Source organism: Drosophila sechellia, chromosome 2L (genome assembly GCF_004382195.2).
Source record: "Drosophila sechellia strain sech25 chromosome 2L, ASM438219v1, whole genome shotgun sequence".
NCBI classification, from domain to species: Eukaryota; Metazoa; Arthropoda; class Insecta; order Diptera; family Drosophilidae; genus Drosophila; species Drosophila sechellia.
Genome location: NC_045949.1, coordinates 18,470,944 through 18,486,492, shown reverse-complemented (window position 1 = coordinate 18,486,492; position 15,549 = coordinate 18,470,944). Strand labels below are relative to the sequence as shown.

Genomic DNA, 15,549 nt, shown 5'->3' with positions numbered 1-15,549 from the left:
CAAAAATACGATGTTTTATTTTTAAAGGAAATATTGTAAAAGAAATCATTTTTGAATTACGTGAAACACTGCTTGCAATGCTAAAAGGTGTTCCTGCTTAGCACAATTTGCTAACTGCTTACATGCGGGTTGAGTCACGGGAATGTGTAATATGAATCCAATTGGAATATGTCTCTACTGCTTCCATGGGTGAGACCTTTGCTATCGAATAAATGTTTGTTATGTTATTATTTTTTAGCCATTATTATCGCAGTGTTAATCGATATTTTTCGAGCTTCATACCTTGGTCACACTGACTGCCAGCTGAGAAATTATTTATTTTCGCTAAAGTTAAATTGTTTAATTAAAAATCACACAAAATGTCCATTGCGAAGCGTGTGCAGGTACGTAAGCTCATTACCCTCAAAGTGCAATAGGTAATCATTCAATTTCCTTCGAATTTAGCAATGGGCAACGTTCGCGCGCACTTGGCACATTTACGATTGCACCTGGCAGAATCCATTCGAGTCGGCAAAACTGGTTAAATCGCATTTAATGGGCCTCCAGAAGCCCATTTACCACCCAATGAGTAAGTATTATCCGTTGGTGCAGTTTTTGTTTAGTTTCCATCTCGACGGCGTTTGAGTTAAGCCCGTTTTTTGGGCATTTCGGTGTCATTACATCACCGGCGTGTTTTCTTAGTTGTTGTTGTTGTTGCTGCTGCAAGTAAAAAATGAAAACAAATAAATTCCAATTCGAAAACGGTAATTATTTGACCATTCAGGCTGCGATTCAAATAGTAGTATTAATTCAGTAATAATATCTTACCAATTATTGAAAAGGTTAATCTTTATAATAATCTAATACTCATAAAATCTACTAAATGCTCGCCAATTATATGTAGTTACTTCCTCTGCTTAAACTTAAACTACTGTTTGGAGCGCAACTGAATGACGATTTAGGTATTCTATACCAGTGATTATTCAGTGACCAGTGATTATTGTACTTTTAGGTTAAGCAAGTAATCCCCAACGGCCATCCAATAAAAACGGTACATGTAATTTTCCAGATGACTGCGGAGATCATGTGGTGCTGATCAACACGCGGGAAATCGCCCTGCCCGGCGACGAGTGGGTGAAGAGGGTTTACTTCCACCACACCGGATACCCTGGCGGCGCTTCGTGGACCCTGGCGTGGCAATTGCACGAGAAGGATCCCACGATGGTGATGAAGAAGGCCGTGTACAACTCGATGCGCGGAAATCTGCAGCGCAGGCACACCATGCAAAGACTGCACCTGTTCGCCGACGATCAGGTGCCCGAGGAAATCCTGCAGAACGTCACGAATCAAATCCGCACGCCGCGCTCTATTCCCCAGCGACTGGATCATATCGACAAAGAAACGCTGGAGAACTTCCCCAACATTATGGATTATCCCAAGGACTACATCTTGCGTTGATATGCTGCTGGGAAATCATTGTAATTAAGATAAATACAAAACATGGAAAAAGCTGATTGAAGTTTTACTGTATGCTGTTAATTTGTGATTTTCTTTATACAAATTTTATATTTTATTATTTATTACACGGTATCAATAGGTCGACTTCAATAATCGAAAAGCATGGGATTTTTTTGATCTGGTAATACTGCGAAAAGGGATGCCAGGCAGCTAAGCTTCAGGTTAATTATTATAGCCTTTACGATTTAAGTCAGAATAGCAAAAATTTAAAGAAAGTAACTTGGCACTGGAAATAACGTATTTAATGCGGCAAGCTGCTTCTTTTATTTTATAAATAATATATTGTTGTCTGCATCACTTTGCAAACCTCGACAGCCCTGTAATTTACCGGCTGTGTGGCAGTGAATTGCAATTTATTCATCTCATTTGTATCTGCTTCATTTTGCACCCATATCTATTGACGCCGCCCACGAATAATTTAAGCGTGCGTGAATAAATATACTATATAAAAAGTGCGGTCATCACTTAACGTAAATATCTAAAGCCACCAACAGCAGCTGTTAGAATTTAACCACAGCTTTTGCTTATCTGTGCCCATTTTTATGGCATACGATAGCACTATCGCAGAAAGTTAACAATTTTCAAATATTTCTAACTCTTTTTCAGTCTCCACTCGCGGCTTGTGCACTTCACACAAACTACTCCCGATTTACCAGGTACAAAAACGCAACATGGGTCGCTTAGGAGTCGTGGATCCCAGTTCTTACTCGCAGCCCGATTTGATCACCACGGAGCACAGTGCTCTCAACTGGAAGGTCGACTTTGGAGCCACCAAAATCCAAGGAAGCGTGCTCCATCGCTTCAAGGTGCTGACTGCCAATCTGGACAAGATTGTGAGTACTTTTTGAATCGCAATGGATCCACCATTAGATTGCTGGAAGAGATTCCCTAGAATGTTCTTATTTACCCATTTACTTTGCATGTGACCTAGCTCCTGGATGTGCGTGACATCAATGTAACCAATGCCACGCTGCTGGCCGGAGGTAGTGAGCTCCCAATCAACTTCTTTATCAGCGATGCCGTCGATGATATTGGCCAGAAGCTAACGCTGGAGTTGCCATCTGGAACGGCTAAGGGGAGGTAAGACCACGACTATAGATAATCTTATCTATAAGCGCCATTAATAATCTAAAACACTCCTATCTAGCCTTAACGTTCGCATCGATTACGAGACTTCAAGCAGCGCCAGTGGGTTGCAGTGGCTGAATCCCACCCAGACTTTGGGCAAGGAGCATCCCTATATGTTCTCCCAATGCCAGGCGATTCACGCTCGCTCGGTTATTCCCTGCCAAGACACCCCAGCTGTTAAGTTTACCTACGATGCCACAGTGGAGCATCCCAGCGAGCTCACGGCTCTGATGAGCGCCCTTATCGATAAGAAGGAACCGGGAAAGACACTGTTCAAGCAGGAGGTGCCCATTCCCGCTTATCTAGTGGCCATTGCCATTGGCAAATTGGTTTCCCGCCCGCTAGGGGAAAACTCCAGTGTCTGGGCTGAGGAAGCTATCGTGGATGCCTGCGCCGAGGAGTTTTCCGAAACAGCCACCATGCTGAAGACTGCCTCTGAGTTGTGCGGTCCATATGTCTGGAAGCAGTACGATCTTCTGGTGATGCCTCCATCATTCCCCTTTGGTGGCATGGAGAATCCATGCCTCACCTTCGTAACTCCCACTCTTTTGGCCGGTGATAAGTCTCTGGCCGACGTTGTGGCTCACGAGATCGCCCACAGCTGGACTGGAAATCTGGTGACCAATAAGAACTTCGAGCATTTCTGGTTGAACGAGGGCTTCACTGTGTTCGTGGAGTCCAAGATCGTGGGAAGAATGCAGGGCGCCAAGGAGCTGGACTTTAAAGTAAGCATATCACTTGAGTAGCAGTTAAGTTACAAGCCTTCAACAATTTCTGTCGCTCTTCCTAGATGCTCAGCAATCTCACGGATCTGCAGGAGTGCATCCGCACTCAGCTCAACAAGACACCGGAGCTGACTAAGCTGGTGGTCGATCTATCCAACTGTGGACCCGACGATGCCTTCTCTTCAGTGCCTTACATCAAGGGCTCCACGTTCTTGCGCTACTTGGAGGACTTGTTTGGCGGACCAACCGTTTTTGAGCCTTTCCTGAGGGACTATCTGAAAAAATACGCCTACAAGTCGATTGAGACGAAAGATTTTCAGAGTGCTTTATATGACTACTTCATCGACACTGACAAGAAGGATAAGCTGAGTGCCGTCGACTGGGATTTGTGGCTGAAATCCGAGGGAATGCCACCCGTCATTCCGAACTTCGATGAATCCCTCGCAAATGTGACCAAGGAATTGGCCAGTCTCTGGAGCTCCAAGAGCGTCGCTGAATTGGCTGACAGTGCGGAGATCAAAAAGACCATTTCCATTCACCAGCTCATTGACTTCCTGGGCAAACTGATCGAGAGCAAGGACATTGTCGATTTGAACGAAAGCAAAATTAACCTACTGGAATCCACATACAACTTGAAGAGTTCGAAGAACGCTGAGGTTCGCTTCCGCCTGAATCGCTTGATTATCCGTGCTCGCTTGATAAAACGTCTGGATGAGATCCTCGAGTTTGCCAACTCCAACTTCCGCATGAAGTTCTGTCGCCCCATCTACCGCGATCTGGCTGGTTGGCCAGAGGCCAAGCCCGCTGCTATTCGCAACTTCGCCAACGTCAAGGATCAGATGATGGCCGTCTGCTCGCACGCTATCGAAAAGGACCTGGGACTGAAGTAAATTTAAGCCTTTTGCATGCATTTCCGAAGATCTAAATTGAACAATAACCTTGTTGCATTATAATGATTTCATTGTCACATTTGAACACATTTATTATTATTAAGTGGGTATGTAGGTGTACTGCGACCCTGTCGGATCTATTGTACTACCCCTTCATGACTCAAAGATCCCCCTGAAGTCCAATGCACTGTATAAATGCGAGAATTTTATTGGGGTTCAGGGTTGCAATTGTTTCCCGTGGAACTGCCCAGGAGTCTGTTCCTCTTGATGGCAAGCGCCATGCAATCACCTAAATTATGTGCAGAATTCTCCTCCTCCATGCAGCAGAAGCGTCAGAGTTCACTGTCTGCAATGCCAATTTTGTGCAAATGGCTGTGAAGTGGCTGGCCAGTCAAAATGCGCACGGTGTTTTTCCCGTGTGTTATATTCACGGAGGAGAATCTTAGACTGCCTAAGTCCTGGTAGATGTTTCCAGAAGGACAGACGTTTTTCTTCCTCTAGTGACTTCAGTAAGCCCCGCACTTTGGTGTTACCACCGAAGTAGGCCGCTCCCCGTCAAGGAGACGGTCCTCGAACTGTCTTGCGACAATTTCCGCAGTCAAGGCCTGCGGTATTTTAACATTTTTGGGTCTATTTTTCATTGTTCCTACGAGTTGCAGAGAAATAAGCGGTCCAACCGGGCAGAGATCCGCAGTACCCGGGTAAGGCTAACCAGACCAGGCCCGGACTCTCCGTTAGCGACTGGGCTAGTTGTTTCCCGGGCCCCCAGCCTGGCAGACTCTCGGCACGGGTTGAATGACACTAGCCTGTTTCCTGCCGCCCTCACGTGGAGAGTGTAGTTGCAATTCCAGTAGTGTGTCACAATTACGGCGCGTACCACCAGGTGGTTGATCCCCTTGTGATACCTACTGGCATGGCGACCTTTGAACACATTTAAACCCAGGATGAATAGATTTGTTTTGTAAAAAGAATAAGTGATTTCGTTTTTCTTTAATTATTTGTTTTTATTAAAAAATAAGCAAAACTACGTTTATAACAAGTTGATTTCCATGTTCATGCTCTTTGTAATCTTCCAATTCTAATCTTCAATTTTGCTTGCAATTTTCGCGCGTTACCTTGATACCGTATAGTTACCAATTTAATATCCTTTTTAGTTATAGCTCGACATTGACCAATTTCAAGGGTGTTGGTGTTCGTATAACTAATCAAATGGGCGTAGATCACGTTGATCTGCGTTTCAAATTTCTCGTGGCTTAAATTCTTTAAATTTCTCTCTCGGCTCGTAGTACACATACACACACAATATATATTAAATTTATTATTGTTTGCTTTGCTCGGCTGCTTAAATATTTTCTCTCTTGGTGTCTCAACTTCTAATTCCGACGAGTTTCGCGTGTGGTTTTAAACTAATTAACAATTTTGTCCGTTGTGCTCGTTCACTTTCTACATCGATCAAAGTGCTGCAACATGCTTCCAATTGATTTTCCCGAATTTAATGGCTTAGAGATCTCTGTAACTATTCCCCTTCCTCGGACGCCTGGCCAAGTTCTCCCTGCTGTGTGCTTCGTCTGGCTGAGGCATTAAGAACTATCACGCACTAGAGTTATCATTGGAACGGGACGTGGATGGACCGGCACCCTGATCATCGCCCAGCACGAAAGTGGGACTCTGGCGGGATGTGTGATAGTGGTAGCCCTCTCGATAGCGCTGATTGGGTTTCGACCGTGCGGTTTGTGTGTGACCCAATGCTGGACGCTGATTGTTGAGCTCATTGGGTCGTTTGGCTGGAAAGCAGACATGTTACATCACCCACAATAGAAGCAGCTATGTAGATTCCTTACCAGGTATATAAGGCTTTTGATTATAGGACGATTGTTGTTGTTGGTTATACAGATCCGATGTGGTCGCATTGCCATTGTGATGATATGGCGTCGCCTGCAGATCGGTGCTACAATTAATGGGACTCATCGGCGTCATCTCGCGATCCTCGATGAACAATTCGCTGGCATCGTCGGGAACCTGGCGGTACTGACTCCACGGCCAGGATGCAATGCCCGACAGAAGAAATGCCTCCAGGGCGCACAGATAGCCAATTATCTATTGGAAAGCGGAAGAAACCACTGCTGGTTACAAGGCTATCTCAATGGGCGCTTCGATCTTACCCCAGTGGCCAGAAGCGTGTCCTTGGAGTGCTTGGATACCCATGTGTATTCAGTCGCATATAGCACCATGTGGACAAGCAGCGTGGAGCTCAAAATAAATATCAAACCAACACTCAGGTACATCCACGTATTCTGCGCGAAAGATTGCCACATTTAATATGCGCATTACTGCACCACTATCACATTTTGTACCCACCACTTTTGTCCAGTTGAATGGGAACATGAGGGCTATATGCGATATATCCAGAAAGAGCATGAGACACGTGATGAGTAGCGAAAAGAGCGCGCAGAAGACCATCAGCCTCAGGCGTCCGATGAGTGGCAGTAGAAAGAGGCCCACCTGTACGGTGCCCGCGGAGCATTCGCAGGCCAGGCAGGCGGCCGAGGATAACTGGTTGATAGAAGGAGGTAGGTATCTTGTTAGCATTTATGCCCAGGAGCAGGATGGGTCGCACGACCACCACCACTTACCACCAATAGTATGCGCACAATCCCTGTAGGCGATTTCAAGTGTTGCGGATCACAGTGGAGGGCGACGCCCCAGGGCAGGGGGGTGTGGCCGCCCCTCTGCTTGTAGTTGGCATGGGAGTCCCAGGAGGTGCAGGTTCCGAGGGGGGATTCCAAGGACAGCGAGTGCGAGTGCGAGTGGGAGAGCTCGCCGGCCCTGCTGCCAGCTATTTCAAAGTCCTGCTCATCGTCCAGCTGACAGCAGACCGGCTCCAGCTCCAGCTCCCGAATCTCGTCCAGCAGCAGTTCTATCTCGTCCGTGCCATATAGATCAGATACAGACGGTATATAACGTTGGGGTTGTTGCATTGCCCGTGGCGGGATGTGTCCCACATCACCGATGGTTGCCCCTCAACTCTCAAAAACTGCGCCCACGTCTCGTTCTATCTTTCTCTCTGTCTGTTCCTTTCACTCTCTCTCTCTCTTGTCTGTTTTCCTCCCTCCTTTGGTAGCTGCAAAGATATTAATAAGATTTTTATTATTATATTTAAGAATTTTCAGCTTGTCTGCATTGTTTTCTTAAAATACCCAATCATAGAATTACTTTTTCCAAGCACTTTTTTTCATAGCACTTATCAACAAATACGTAACTCTTGAATAAATTGTATGTAGTTATTTCTGGTTTTATAAGATTCCTTTATAATACCCGTTTCTCTTGAAGTAAAGGGGTATACTAGGTTCATTGAAAAGTATGTAAAAGGTGGAAAGGCGACCGACCCATTCTGATCTAGAGATCAGGATTTGACCACGTACCTCTGTCCGTTCGTTCTTTTGTGGGTTCGTATGAATTTCGAAATCTCGGGAACTATTTAAGCTAGAATTTAGGATTTAGCACGCTGATTCCCACTCTTACTCTCACGAGCCGCCGAAAACTGTGAGGACCAAGCTGTTGTGATATTTTGATTTCAGTATTTTTCTTACCAGTTTCCTAAGCCAATAAAATGTATAAATTTCTCTGTCGCATTCCCACCTCCATAACGGGTATCTGATAGTCTATAAACTCGGCTATAGAGCTCTGCCATGTTTTTAATTCATCCACATGCGTTGAGAGGCAAAACGAAACAAAATGAGTTTTGAACGCCCCGCTCCATTTGCTGTGCTATAGAAATTGATAACTGCCAAGTTGCTGGCCCTCGGCGCTCATTAGATGTCCTGTCCCCTCGGCCCCTCAATCTGACACCACCCCTCGCCACCTCCCCACCTCCATCACTTCAACCGCCTGTGCATAACCATAACGGTAATTTGATATGAGTCGTCGACGACTTTGACGTCGCCGTTGCCTGGCTGTCACTCATACGCCATGTGGGCCGCTGTGGAAACGCGCCGCGGGAAATCCCCCTGGGTGCTGCCAGTCTGAATACGCTTTCCCTGGCTGCGGCAGGCGACAAGTTTCCTCGGAAATTTGTTTATGGGAAAATGAGGAGCAATGAGGAGCTTTAGCGAAGCGGAAGGGTAGCCGTATGGTGTGATATGAAAGTAGCAAAAAATGTAAATCACTATGATGTAGGCAATGAATGGGAGGGTTTCTGCACTTGAAATGAATGGAAAAGCTTAGCATGGCAATGGGTAGAAGGGTAAAGACTTGTAAATAGCAAAACAAATATGTATAAATGCTAATATTTAAATACTTATATGTAATTCACATCTGATTCCACGAAATCCCCTTTTTTAAGACTGACTTATCATTCTTTTAAATCCCGTGCAAATATTTCGCTCAACCTTAATCAGAGAAATTCACCGCTGGAGTACCTGGATGGTTTCTGCATTTATTATTTTTCACGCTTCGATAGTCTACGTACCAGATGATGTGGCTGCCAACTGGAAATTAAATTGAATTGGTTTTGTGTGGCCCCCCTTTCCCCGATCTCCTCGCTTTTCCATTTTCCCATCTCGACATCAACACTCTGGATTTTACCTTGCCCTTAGCTGAATGCAATGAAATTTTGAGGAGCATATTTTGTGCCACTCACACACACACAGACTAATACTTTGGCAATTAACACAGACATGAGGAATGTGTAAATGTGCAAGCATCATAAAAGCCCAACTCCGTGGAGAATTTCAACAATTTTCAGCTGTCCGGCCGCATTTTCCTTGAGCTGTCATAATCAGGACACAGCTGAAGGTAGCTTGTCAGATGTCCTGCTGCTTCCCCCACTGTTTTGCCTGTTGTTTTAGCAGCGCAAGGACTCCACACAGCAGGACACGAGTAGTGCAGCTGGACAGGAAGAGCCAAGGATGGGGGTCAGAATGGCACACACACACACAGGACCAGGCACAGACATACACATCTGTGAGTAGGACAGGCAATGTAACAATTGGTTCTCTCTCTTTCTGCCCAAATATCCTGCCGTTCTTTTTCTCGCTCTCTCGGGTTTTTGTGAAGTATTTGTTGGTGGCACTGTTCGGGTTGTCCTTGCTCCAGTTTTGGTGGCCCGAACGGCCTCAGCCTCCGGTTTGGGCTTGCAGGCCGTGCCCCACTCCCGCTATCCACCCACCTATCCACGCCCCTATCCACGCCCCTATCCACGCTCTTATCTCTGTCTATTATCGGTGCACATAATCTCCCTACGCTGCTGAAGGACCTAATGAGAGTCCTTGTCGGCACATCTCTCTCGCAGAGGACATGCCCTATCTTAACCAATTTGCCCATCGATGGAGAGGCATTAAACTCTTCGCCTGCAGCCCCTCTTTTTCCAGCTTTTGTCACACAACCAAACGCATAATTTCACACACAGAAAGAAATTAATTAGACAACTTTACGCAATTAATCAGACACGTTTCAGGCCATACGTGTTTTTACTCTTTTTATCACGCATAATCAAATTGCAAATAATAAATATTGATTTAACACATTCTCGCTGAAATTCAATTAATAAATGGCCATTCGAATTGAATTTGAGCTAGATATGCAATCGGGTTGGATTTAAAATACATTTAAACGTGGCTATGCTTTTATAGGATAGCTTTGCAGTGCTATTGGTATTGGTGTTCATTTAAATGTTTATTTAATGAATAAATATTTAATCTATGCGAAGCTAAATAACCCCATTTAAGGCCCCATTTTCTCAAACTCTGTGCAACTAGATGGGCCTTAAAGCTCCGTACTTGCACCAGAAATGAACGTTTTTGCCAGTGCTCCATCCGAAATCAATTATGCTGATCTGCATGTAAACTGACTGGGCTTCCTGTTGGGCTCCAACTTTCGCCCCCCATTTCGAGCCAAAGTCCGCAGGAAGTGCAAGTGCTGTGTATGCAAATTTATTGTCAATGAAGGGGATTGGAATTGGCGTTGAGACCCGAGTGGAGCCGACTTGGGGGGCTCCATGGAAGAGATATAGGGGTGGGCTGCAAGGGTTGGACACTCGACGTGGGCTCGACTGCATTTCTTATTTATGAACGTGCATAGACAATGCTTTGGGTTCTTGTTGCTTTTTGTTTGAGTTGAGTGCCTCCCCAAACACAAAGACACATAATGGCGGACAGGCCGTGTGCAACGTGGTGGCATTCAATGGACCAAACTTGCCGTAAATAACTTTTAATAGAATTTTTAATGTGCTCGCTCGGTCGCCCGATGTCCTTTGGGCCCGTTGTACGGCAATTTGGCTTTAATATAGATTACCATTATGATTTGTCAATTCATTGAAGGCAGTTGAAATGCGGTTGATTTCGTTGTGGTCAGGAGTAAAATAAATAAACTACAATTAGTAAATGAAAAGTATTTGCTTAACCAGAAAACGATTTAAGCTTCCATAAAGCCCTTTTTAATTTTAATTTATTTTTATTTTATTTATTATATGAAGAATAAAAAATAAAATTTTTTTAGGCCAATCGAAAACTTTTTGAATTTTAAACTAGATTCAGCAGAAAGAAATTCTACATGCACAATAAATAAAGTGTGTGTGTATATGAAACGCAGCCAGGACATCCAGGAAAACTTATCGGCCATATTGATCTGTAACAATAAAACATGCCATTGGGCAAAGTCGGACGGTCCTCGAGCCACTTTGAACTGCGTACACACTTTTGCTAAAATTATTGGAATTTTTTTCATGCTTTCGTCTATATTTTTGATGCAGACAAGTTGACTATCGTCCTCGATTCGTGGCGGCATTCAATGCGGCTGGTAATGCAGGGGAAACTGAGGGAAAAGCGGAAAACTGGGACCTTTTCCTACTTATTATGCTGCCGCATGTTTCTCTATGTTTGCTCTTTTGCGGAATTATCGATTACAAATGAATATTTCATCAGAGGAGGGGAGTTGGCTTGGGAAAATGGAGAAATGGAAAAGGTGAGGTGCCTGGCACCTGTCGCCTGCCGACTTCCGTTTCCGGTTCGCGACACCCTACAGCGACTTTCAATTAAAAGCAACACATTTTTCAAGAAATGCACTTATACTTTTATTGAATCAAAATGATTATAATAACTGGTTTATTTTCATTAGTAATGCCGTACATAATCATAGAATATCCTAGTTTTTCCCCTCTCGGATTCATTTGCCAGTAAGGAAGTAAATATTTCTCCAAGTGACTGGAACATTCTTTTCTACTGCTTTTCCCATTTCCTAGCTGCCTCTTTAAACTGCTGCTTAATGTATGGCCCCACTTCTGTTTTGTGTCGCATAATTACCAATGCCAGGATAATTAAGGCAACGCCAGGCTGGCAGGCCACACCAAAAAGGACAACGAGTCCTGGATGCGGGTCCAGGGATTCCAGTCTGGCATGTGGAGTGGAACGGACGGCAAGTGGGTGGACTTGGGTGATGGGGTGGCGCAGTGGTGCGAGCACGTGACGAACGGTAATGGCACGTCAAATCACAGGAGAAATGAAATGTTTGCCGGTCGGCAGTGTTCGGAATTCCAAATACGAGGCGGGTTTTCAGGAAGTGGATTTTTTCAGCCGAGTTTCCTTATTCTATTAGGTTCAAAATAGGAAATCCGCCAAATGAATGGTGCATTCAATTGATGTTTAATTATTATTATACTAAAAGGGCTTTACAGACTCCCATTTCACTTAAATTATTTGTGTTTTATGAGCTTAAACAAAGCATTTGATTCAATTAATGCAGAACCATGGCCAGCTTAATTTTCAATTAGAAGGTGTTCATTGTCGGGAAAGGGATTCCGTTTTCGTGACTACTCATGATCCTCCAAACAAAACTCCTGCATAAACTCCACTTTAGCGGTGTCCCGCTTGCCTCTCATCCACAAAACCTAAGCTGAAAGTGATTAGGGCTCACGTTTCGGGATTACGTAAGCTCCTACAGGGATACTTAACCATCTGCGCCCCAAAGCATTTATATATAATTTGTGCGAGTGTGCGTGTGTTTAAGTGTGGGTGTCTGTTGAGCATATCATGTGTTTATGAGATTCCTGAAATGAACACACCGCCATCCCACTTCGTCACTAAACCATTTTACCTGGGCTTTTCGGGGCGTCCCCTGACACGTGAGCTCCATAAAAAGGCAAGAAGGCCTTGTCATTTCATGGACGTTGCAGCACGCGAGGGGTCCCCAGACCACGCACCGCCACCTCCCCTGGATTTCAACCCACCCCTCCCGCCGTTTTAACTTTTGTTGGGATTTTCCTAGCCGCTTTTCTCGGCTGCGTAAACACAGCTATTAAATGCGGACTGACCCCAAATGCTGACCGACTCTGTTAGCTATCAACTACAGTTTGCATTCTATAAGGCGGACAATTTAAAATTAATTTGGTTGGTTATACTTTATAATTAAATTAAAGGAAAAGGTTACTTAATTTGAACATTATTTATTCATAAAGCTACTACTATGGGAAAATCCTTTTTGATCATCATTATTTTTATTAATATTAATATTTCAAATAAATACTTTAAGTTTACACTTAAACTCACTTTAACCTTAAGAATTTGTCATAAATAATTGGGCCACATCGATGTATTGACCGCTTCACAAACGGTTGATTTATGGTCGGTGTTTAATTATCCCTTGGCCCGTTCCCTTTTGGCCGCAAACGGTCGGTGCAACAACCTCGTTTCGCCGACCTTGAACCAGTTTCATTTTTAAAAATTTCCAGCAAAGCGTCAAGGGGGCGCACTGGAAGGTAAAGGATTAGATGACTTGGCCAACTAAGAACTTTTGCACATATCTCGGCATATTAATAAGGCCCAAAGCGTCTAACGGCCATTTAATTGCAGCCACATACGCACACACAGAAGTCTTATGCATGTGTGGGTGGGATAAGATGAGGTTCTATGACAGCAAACTAAAAATAAACAAATGAGCCAAGCCAGAAACACGGAAAAAACTGAAAGACGAGTTGAGGCTGCTGAAAAGCGCCTGCGTGGAGGGAAAACTGATGAGAGTGCTGAGATGGAAAATCAGGCAGAGAGCAGAAGAGAGCGGAAGAGCGAGAGAGCCACCGCAGTTATTGTTGTGGCTGCCAAAGGATTTCAAGGAAGTGAAATAGCTGCAGACTGAGTTTTTCACAGACAAAGTTTCCTATCTGCTTCCTCTTCTCTACCCCCCACCCCTTCCAGTTCCCCACCTCTTCTTCTTGCTGGCTTTTCCCTGTTGTCACTTCCTGTGAATCAGTGCGTTTGTGTGAGTGTGAACGTGTGAGATTCAAAACACTCAGTATTTAGAACTGATTATAACAGGTTTTCGGTTTGATATTTAATAAATAAATAGCTGGAAACCAAATACAATATAAATCAATGCTATTAATTTTGGTAGTATTAAATAGCATTAATTCAAGCTTGAAGATTTGTCGAGCCTAATAAATAATAACTAACTAAGGTTAATTATAGGAATTTCCTTTTAAGAGCCAAAATTCTAGTACCTAGTACCTAGTTATTAATAACTGTTCGCATTTATTACTCAAGGTAATTAGGTAAGGCATATGATTTCGTATTATTCCTAAACAGATTATGGAATAAAATGGGCAAAACGACACTGATGAATGTGCTATATTCCAAAGATTTCTGATTGAAAGCAAGCAATAATATGTTGCTGATGAAACCCCGTTAGATTTCCGTTAATTTGTATCAAAATTCAAACTTTTCCTGAAGAATTACTAATTCTTGTTGTATTTAGCAGTGAACTTGGTTCAATTGAACCAATTCAGATGGTGAACCTTGCACCAGCACACACAGGCTAGCTCGCACACATACACGTCCTCGGATAGTCCGCTCTCATAGTATCCTTTTTCTGCGACTGTGTGTGTGTGTGGCCAAAAGTGTTATATTGACATTTGGCTACATAATGATTTATGCTGCTGCAGGAGCCGAGCGATCCTTGCTCCTTGTAATTCCTGCTGCTATTTTTAGGGGCATGGCCATAATTTATTTTTATGTACAACCAGCAGCGCCAGCAACAACAACAGGAAGGAGGCAACTACATCACACGCACACACACACACACTCGAACAGAGATATATTTTTTGTGGGCAAGCGAAGGGCAAACGCTGGAAAGCATGCTACGATTTTTGCGTGGGAGTTGGGTGGCTTATTTGGTGGGCTGACGGGGAGGGGGTGGAGTGTTCGTGTATACAACTAGTTAAATAAATTTACACTTGACCCACCTATTTATTTCCCAGCTGTATGTATTTTTATACTTTTTCTCCTCCGAATGCGCGGCACGTTTCTGCTTGCTTTATTTTTTGGCCAGCAAAATCTTTAGAAAATTGCTTGTGTTCTTATGTGCGCACATCTGTATGTGATGGTGTTTGTGTGAGTGGGTGGCGGGGGTGGTGGTGATGGTCTTCCTCTTCTGCCAAACTCAATATCAGTTCATTCATGGGCCAAAATCAGCTTTCAGTTTTCCCTTCGACTGTGTGTGTAAGAAACGGGAAGCTGCCATTTTATTTGTGACTTCCAGGTTTTGTTTCTCTGCAAAATTTCAGCTTTATTTTTTTATTTTGAGCTGTATTATTATACTCTTCGTCGTTTTTATTTAACACGCGCAGCAAAACACTTTCATTTTCACACACTCGCACGAAAATCATTACTCAGTATGCACGGCTTTCCACGGGCTTTTCATTTGCCAACCACCGCGCCCCTTGCCCCTCGCCCAACAATTTGGGCCATGCTGCCTCCGCTGCCGTTTCCACTGCCTTTCAACATTTGCTAAAACACTCACACAGTCGCACGTCGCAGATATTATTGGGGCGGATGGGAAGGGGCGTGGCTGGTCGGGGGGCGTGTGAATGCAAAGCAGCAGAACGAACGTCGAAAGAACGCGACACCAACACAGGAACGAGAGCGGGGAAAGTCCGGAAAACCAACGAACCGACAGCGTTGAAAGCCAGCAAACGACTGAGCTGCAGAGCCCCAAATGGAAACTGAGAAAGGAGAGAAAGTAAAAGCCAGAGCGAGAGAGAGAGAGAGCGCACGAGAGAGAGACTCATCCTTTGCAGATGCGACAAAAGTTCACGGAACCAGCTCAGAGAGCCACCAATACCGACGCAAAATTATATACAACAATTTATTAACATTTATTTTATCATCAGTTTTTCATGTGTTTTCATCAGTTAATTTAATTTATAATCAATATATTTTTTCCTCAGAAATCAGCTTTAATATATTTAATAAAATATTAAATTTAATATGTTTGAAGCTTGATGTTAATAATCTTTAAGAATTGGTTTAAACTGTTAATATTTT

The 15,549-nt window shown here is 43.9% G+C and overlaps 2 protein-coding genes and 1 long non-coding RNA gene across 10 annotated transcripts; 1 reads left to right on the top strand and 2 right to left on the bottom strand.

Annotated features, from left to right (window-relative positions):
• Positions 1 to 42: 42 nt before the first annotated feature.
• On the bottom strand, positions 43 to 1,002 carry LOC116800893. Of its 2 annotated transcripts, none has more exons than XR_004361657.1 (3): positions 808 to 1,002; positions 283 to 699; positions 43 to 196 (listed from the first exon to the last, which is right to left on the bottom strand). It is a non-coding gene; the product is annotated as an uncharacterized LOC116800893 (long non-coding RNA). The 2 variants fall into 2 exon arrangements; XR_004361654.1 differs by having other exon boundaries at positions 176 to 201.
• On the top strand, positions 291 to 4,325 carry LOC6614602 (39S ribosomal protein L13, mitochondrial). Of its 4 annotated transcripts, XM_032717249.1 has the most exons (6): positions 291 to 383; positions 445 to 568; positions 2,104 to 2,330; positions 2,429 to 2,577; positions 2,645 to 3,350; positions 3,416 to 4,325. In XM_032717249.1, the coding sequence occupies exons 1-6, from the start codon at positions 360 to 362 to the stop codon at positions 4,238 to 4,240; spliced, it is 2,055 nt and encodes a 684-aa protein (XP_032573140.1). In that variant the 5' UTR covers positions 291 to 359; the 3' UTR covers positions 4,241 to 4,325. The 4 variants fall into 4 exon arrangements, with proteins under 4 accessions (XP_032573140.1, XP_002039031.1, XP_032573158.1 ...); XM_032717267.1 differs by lacking the exons at positions 291 to 383; positions 445 to 568 and adding an exon at positions 1,667 to 1,746; XM_032717258.1 differs by lacking the exons at positions 291 to 383; positions 445 to 568 and adding an exon at positions 1,860 to 1,967.
• A 1,291-nt stretch (positions 4,326 to 5,616) lies between these two features.
• LOC6614601 lies at positions 5,617 to 15,207 on the bottom strand. 4 transcript variants are annotated; one of them, XM_032727199.1, is made up of 7 exons: positions 14,469 to 15,207; positions 12,781 to 12,982; positions 6,874 to 7,361; positions 6,599 to 6,793; positions 6,403 to 6,534; positions 6,082 to 6,337; positions 5,617 to 6,024 (listed from the first exon to the last, which is right to left on the bottom strand). In XM_032727199.1, the coding sequence occupies exons 3-7, from the start codon at positions 7,216 to 7,218 to the stop codon at positions 5,831 to 5,833; spliced, it is 1,122 nt and encodes a 373-aa protein (XP_032583090.1). In that variant the 5' UTR covers positions 7,219 to 7,361; positions 12,781 to 12,982; positions 14,469 to 15,207; the 3' UTR covers positions 5,617 to 5,830. The 4 variants fall into 4 exon arrangements, with proteins under 4 accessions (XP_032583090.1, XP_032583089.1, XP_002039029.1 ...); XM_032727198.1 differs by lacking the exon at positions 12,781 to 12,982 and having other exon boundaries at positions 14,469 to 14,775; positions 14,895 to 15,207; XM_002038993.2 differs by lacking the exon at positions 12,781 to 12,982.
• Positions 15,208 to 15,549: the final 342 nt, after the last annotated feature.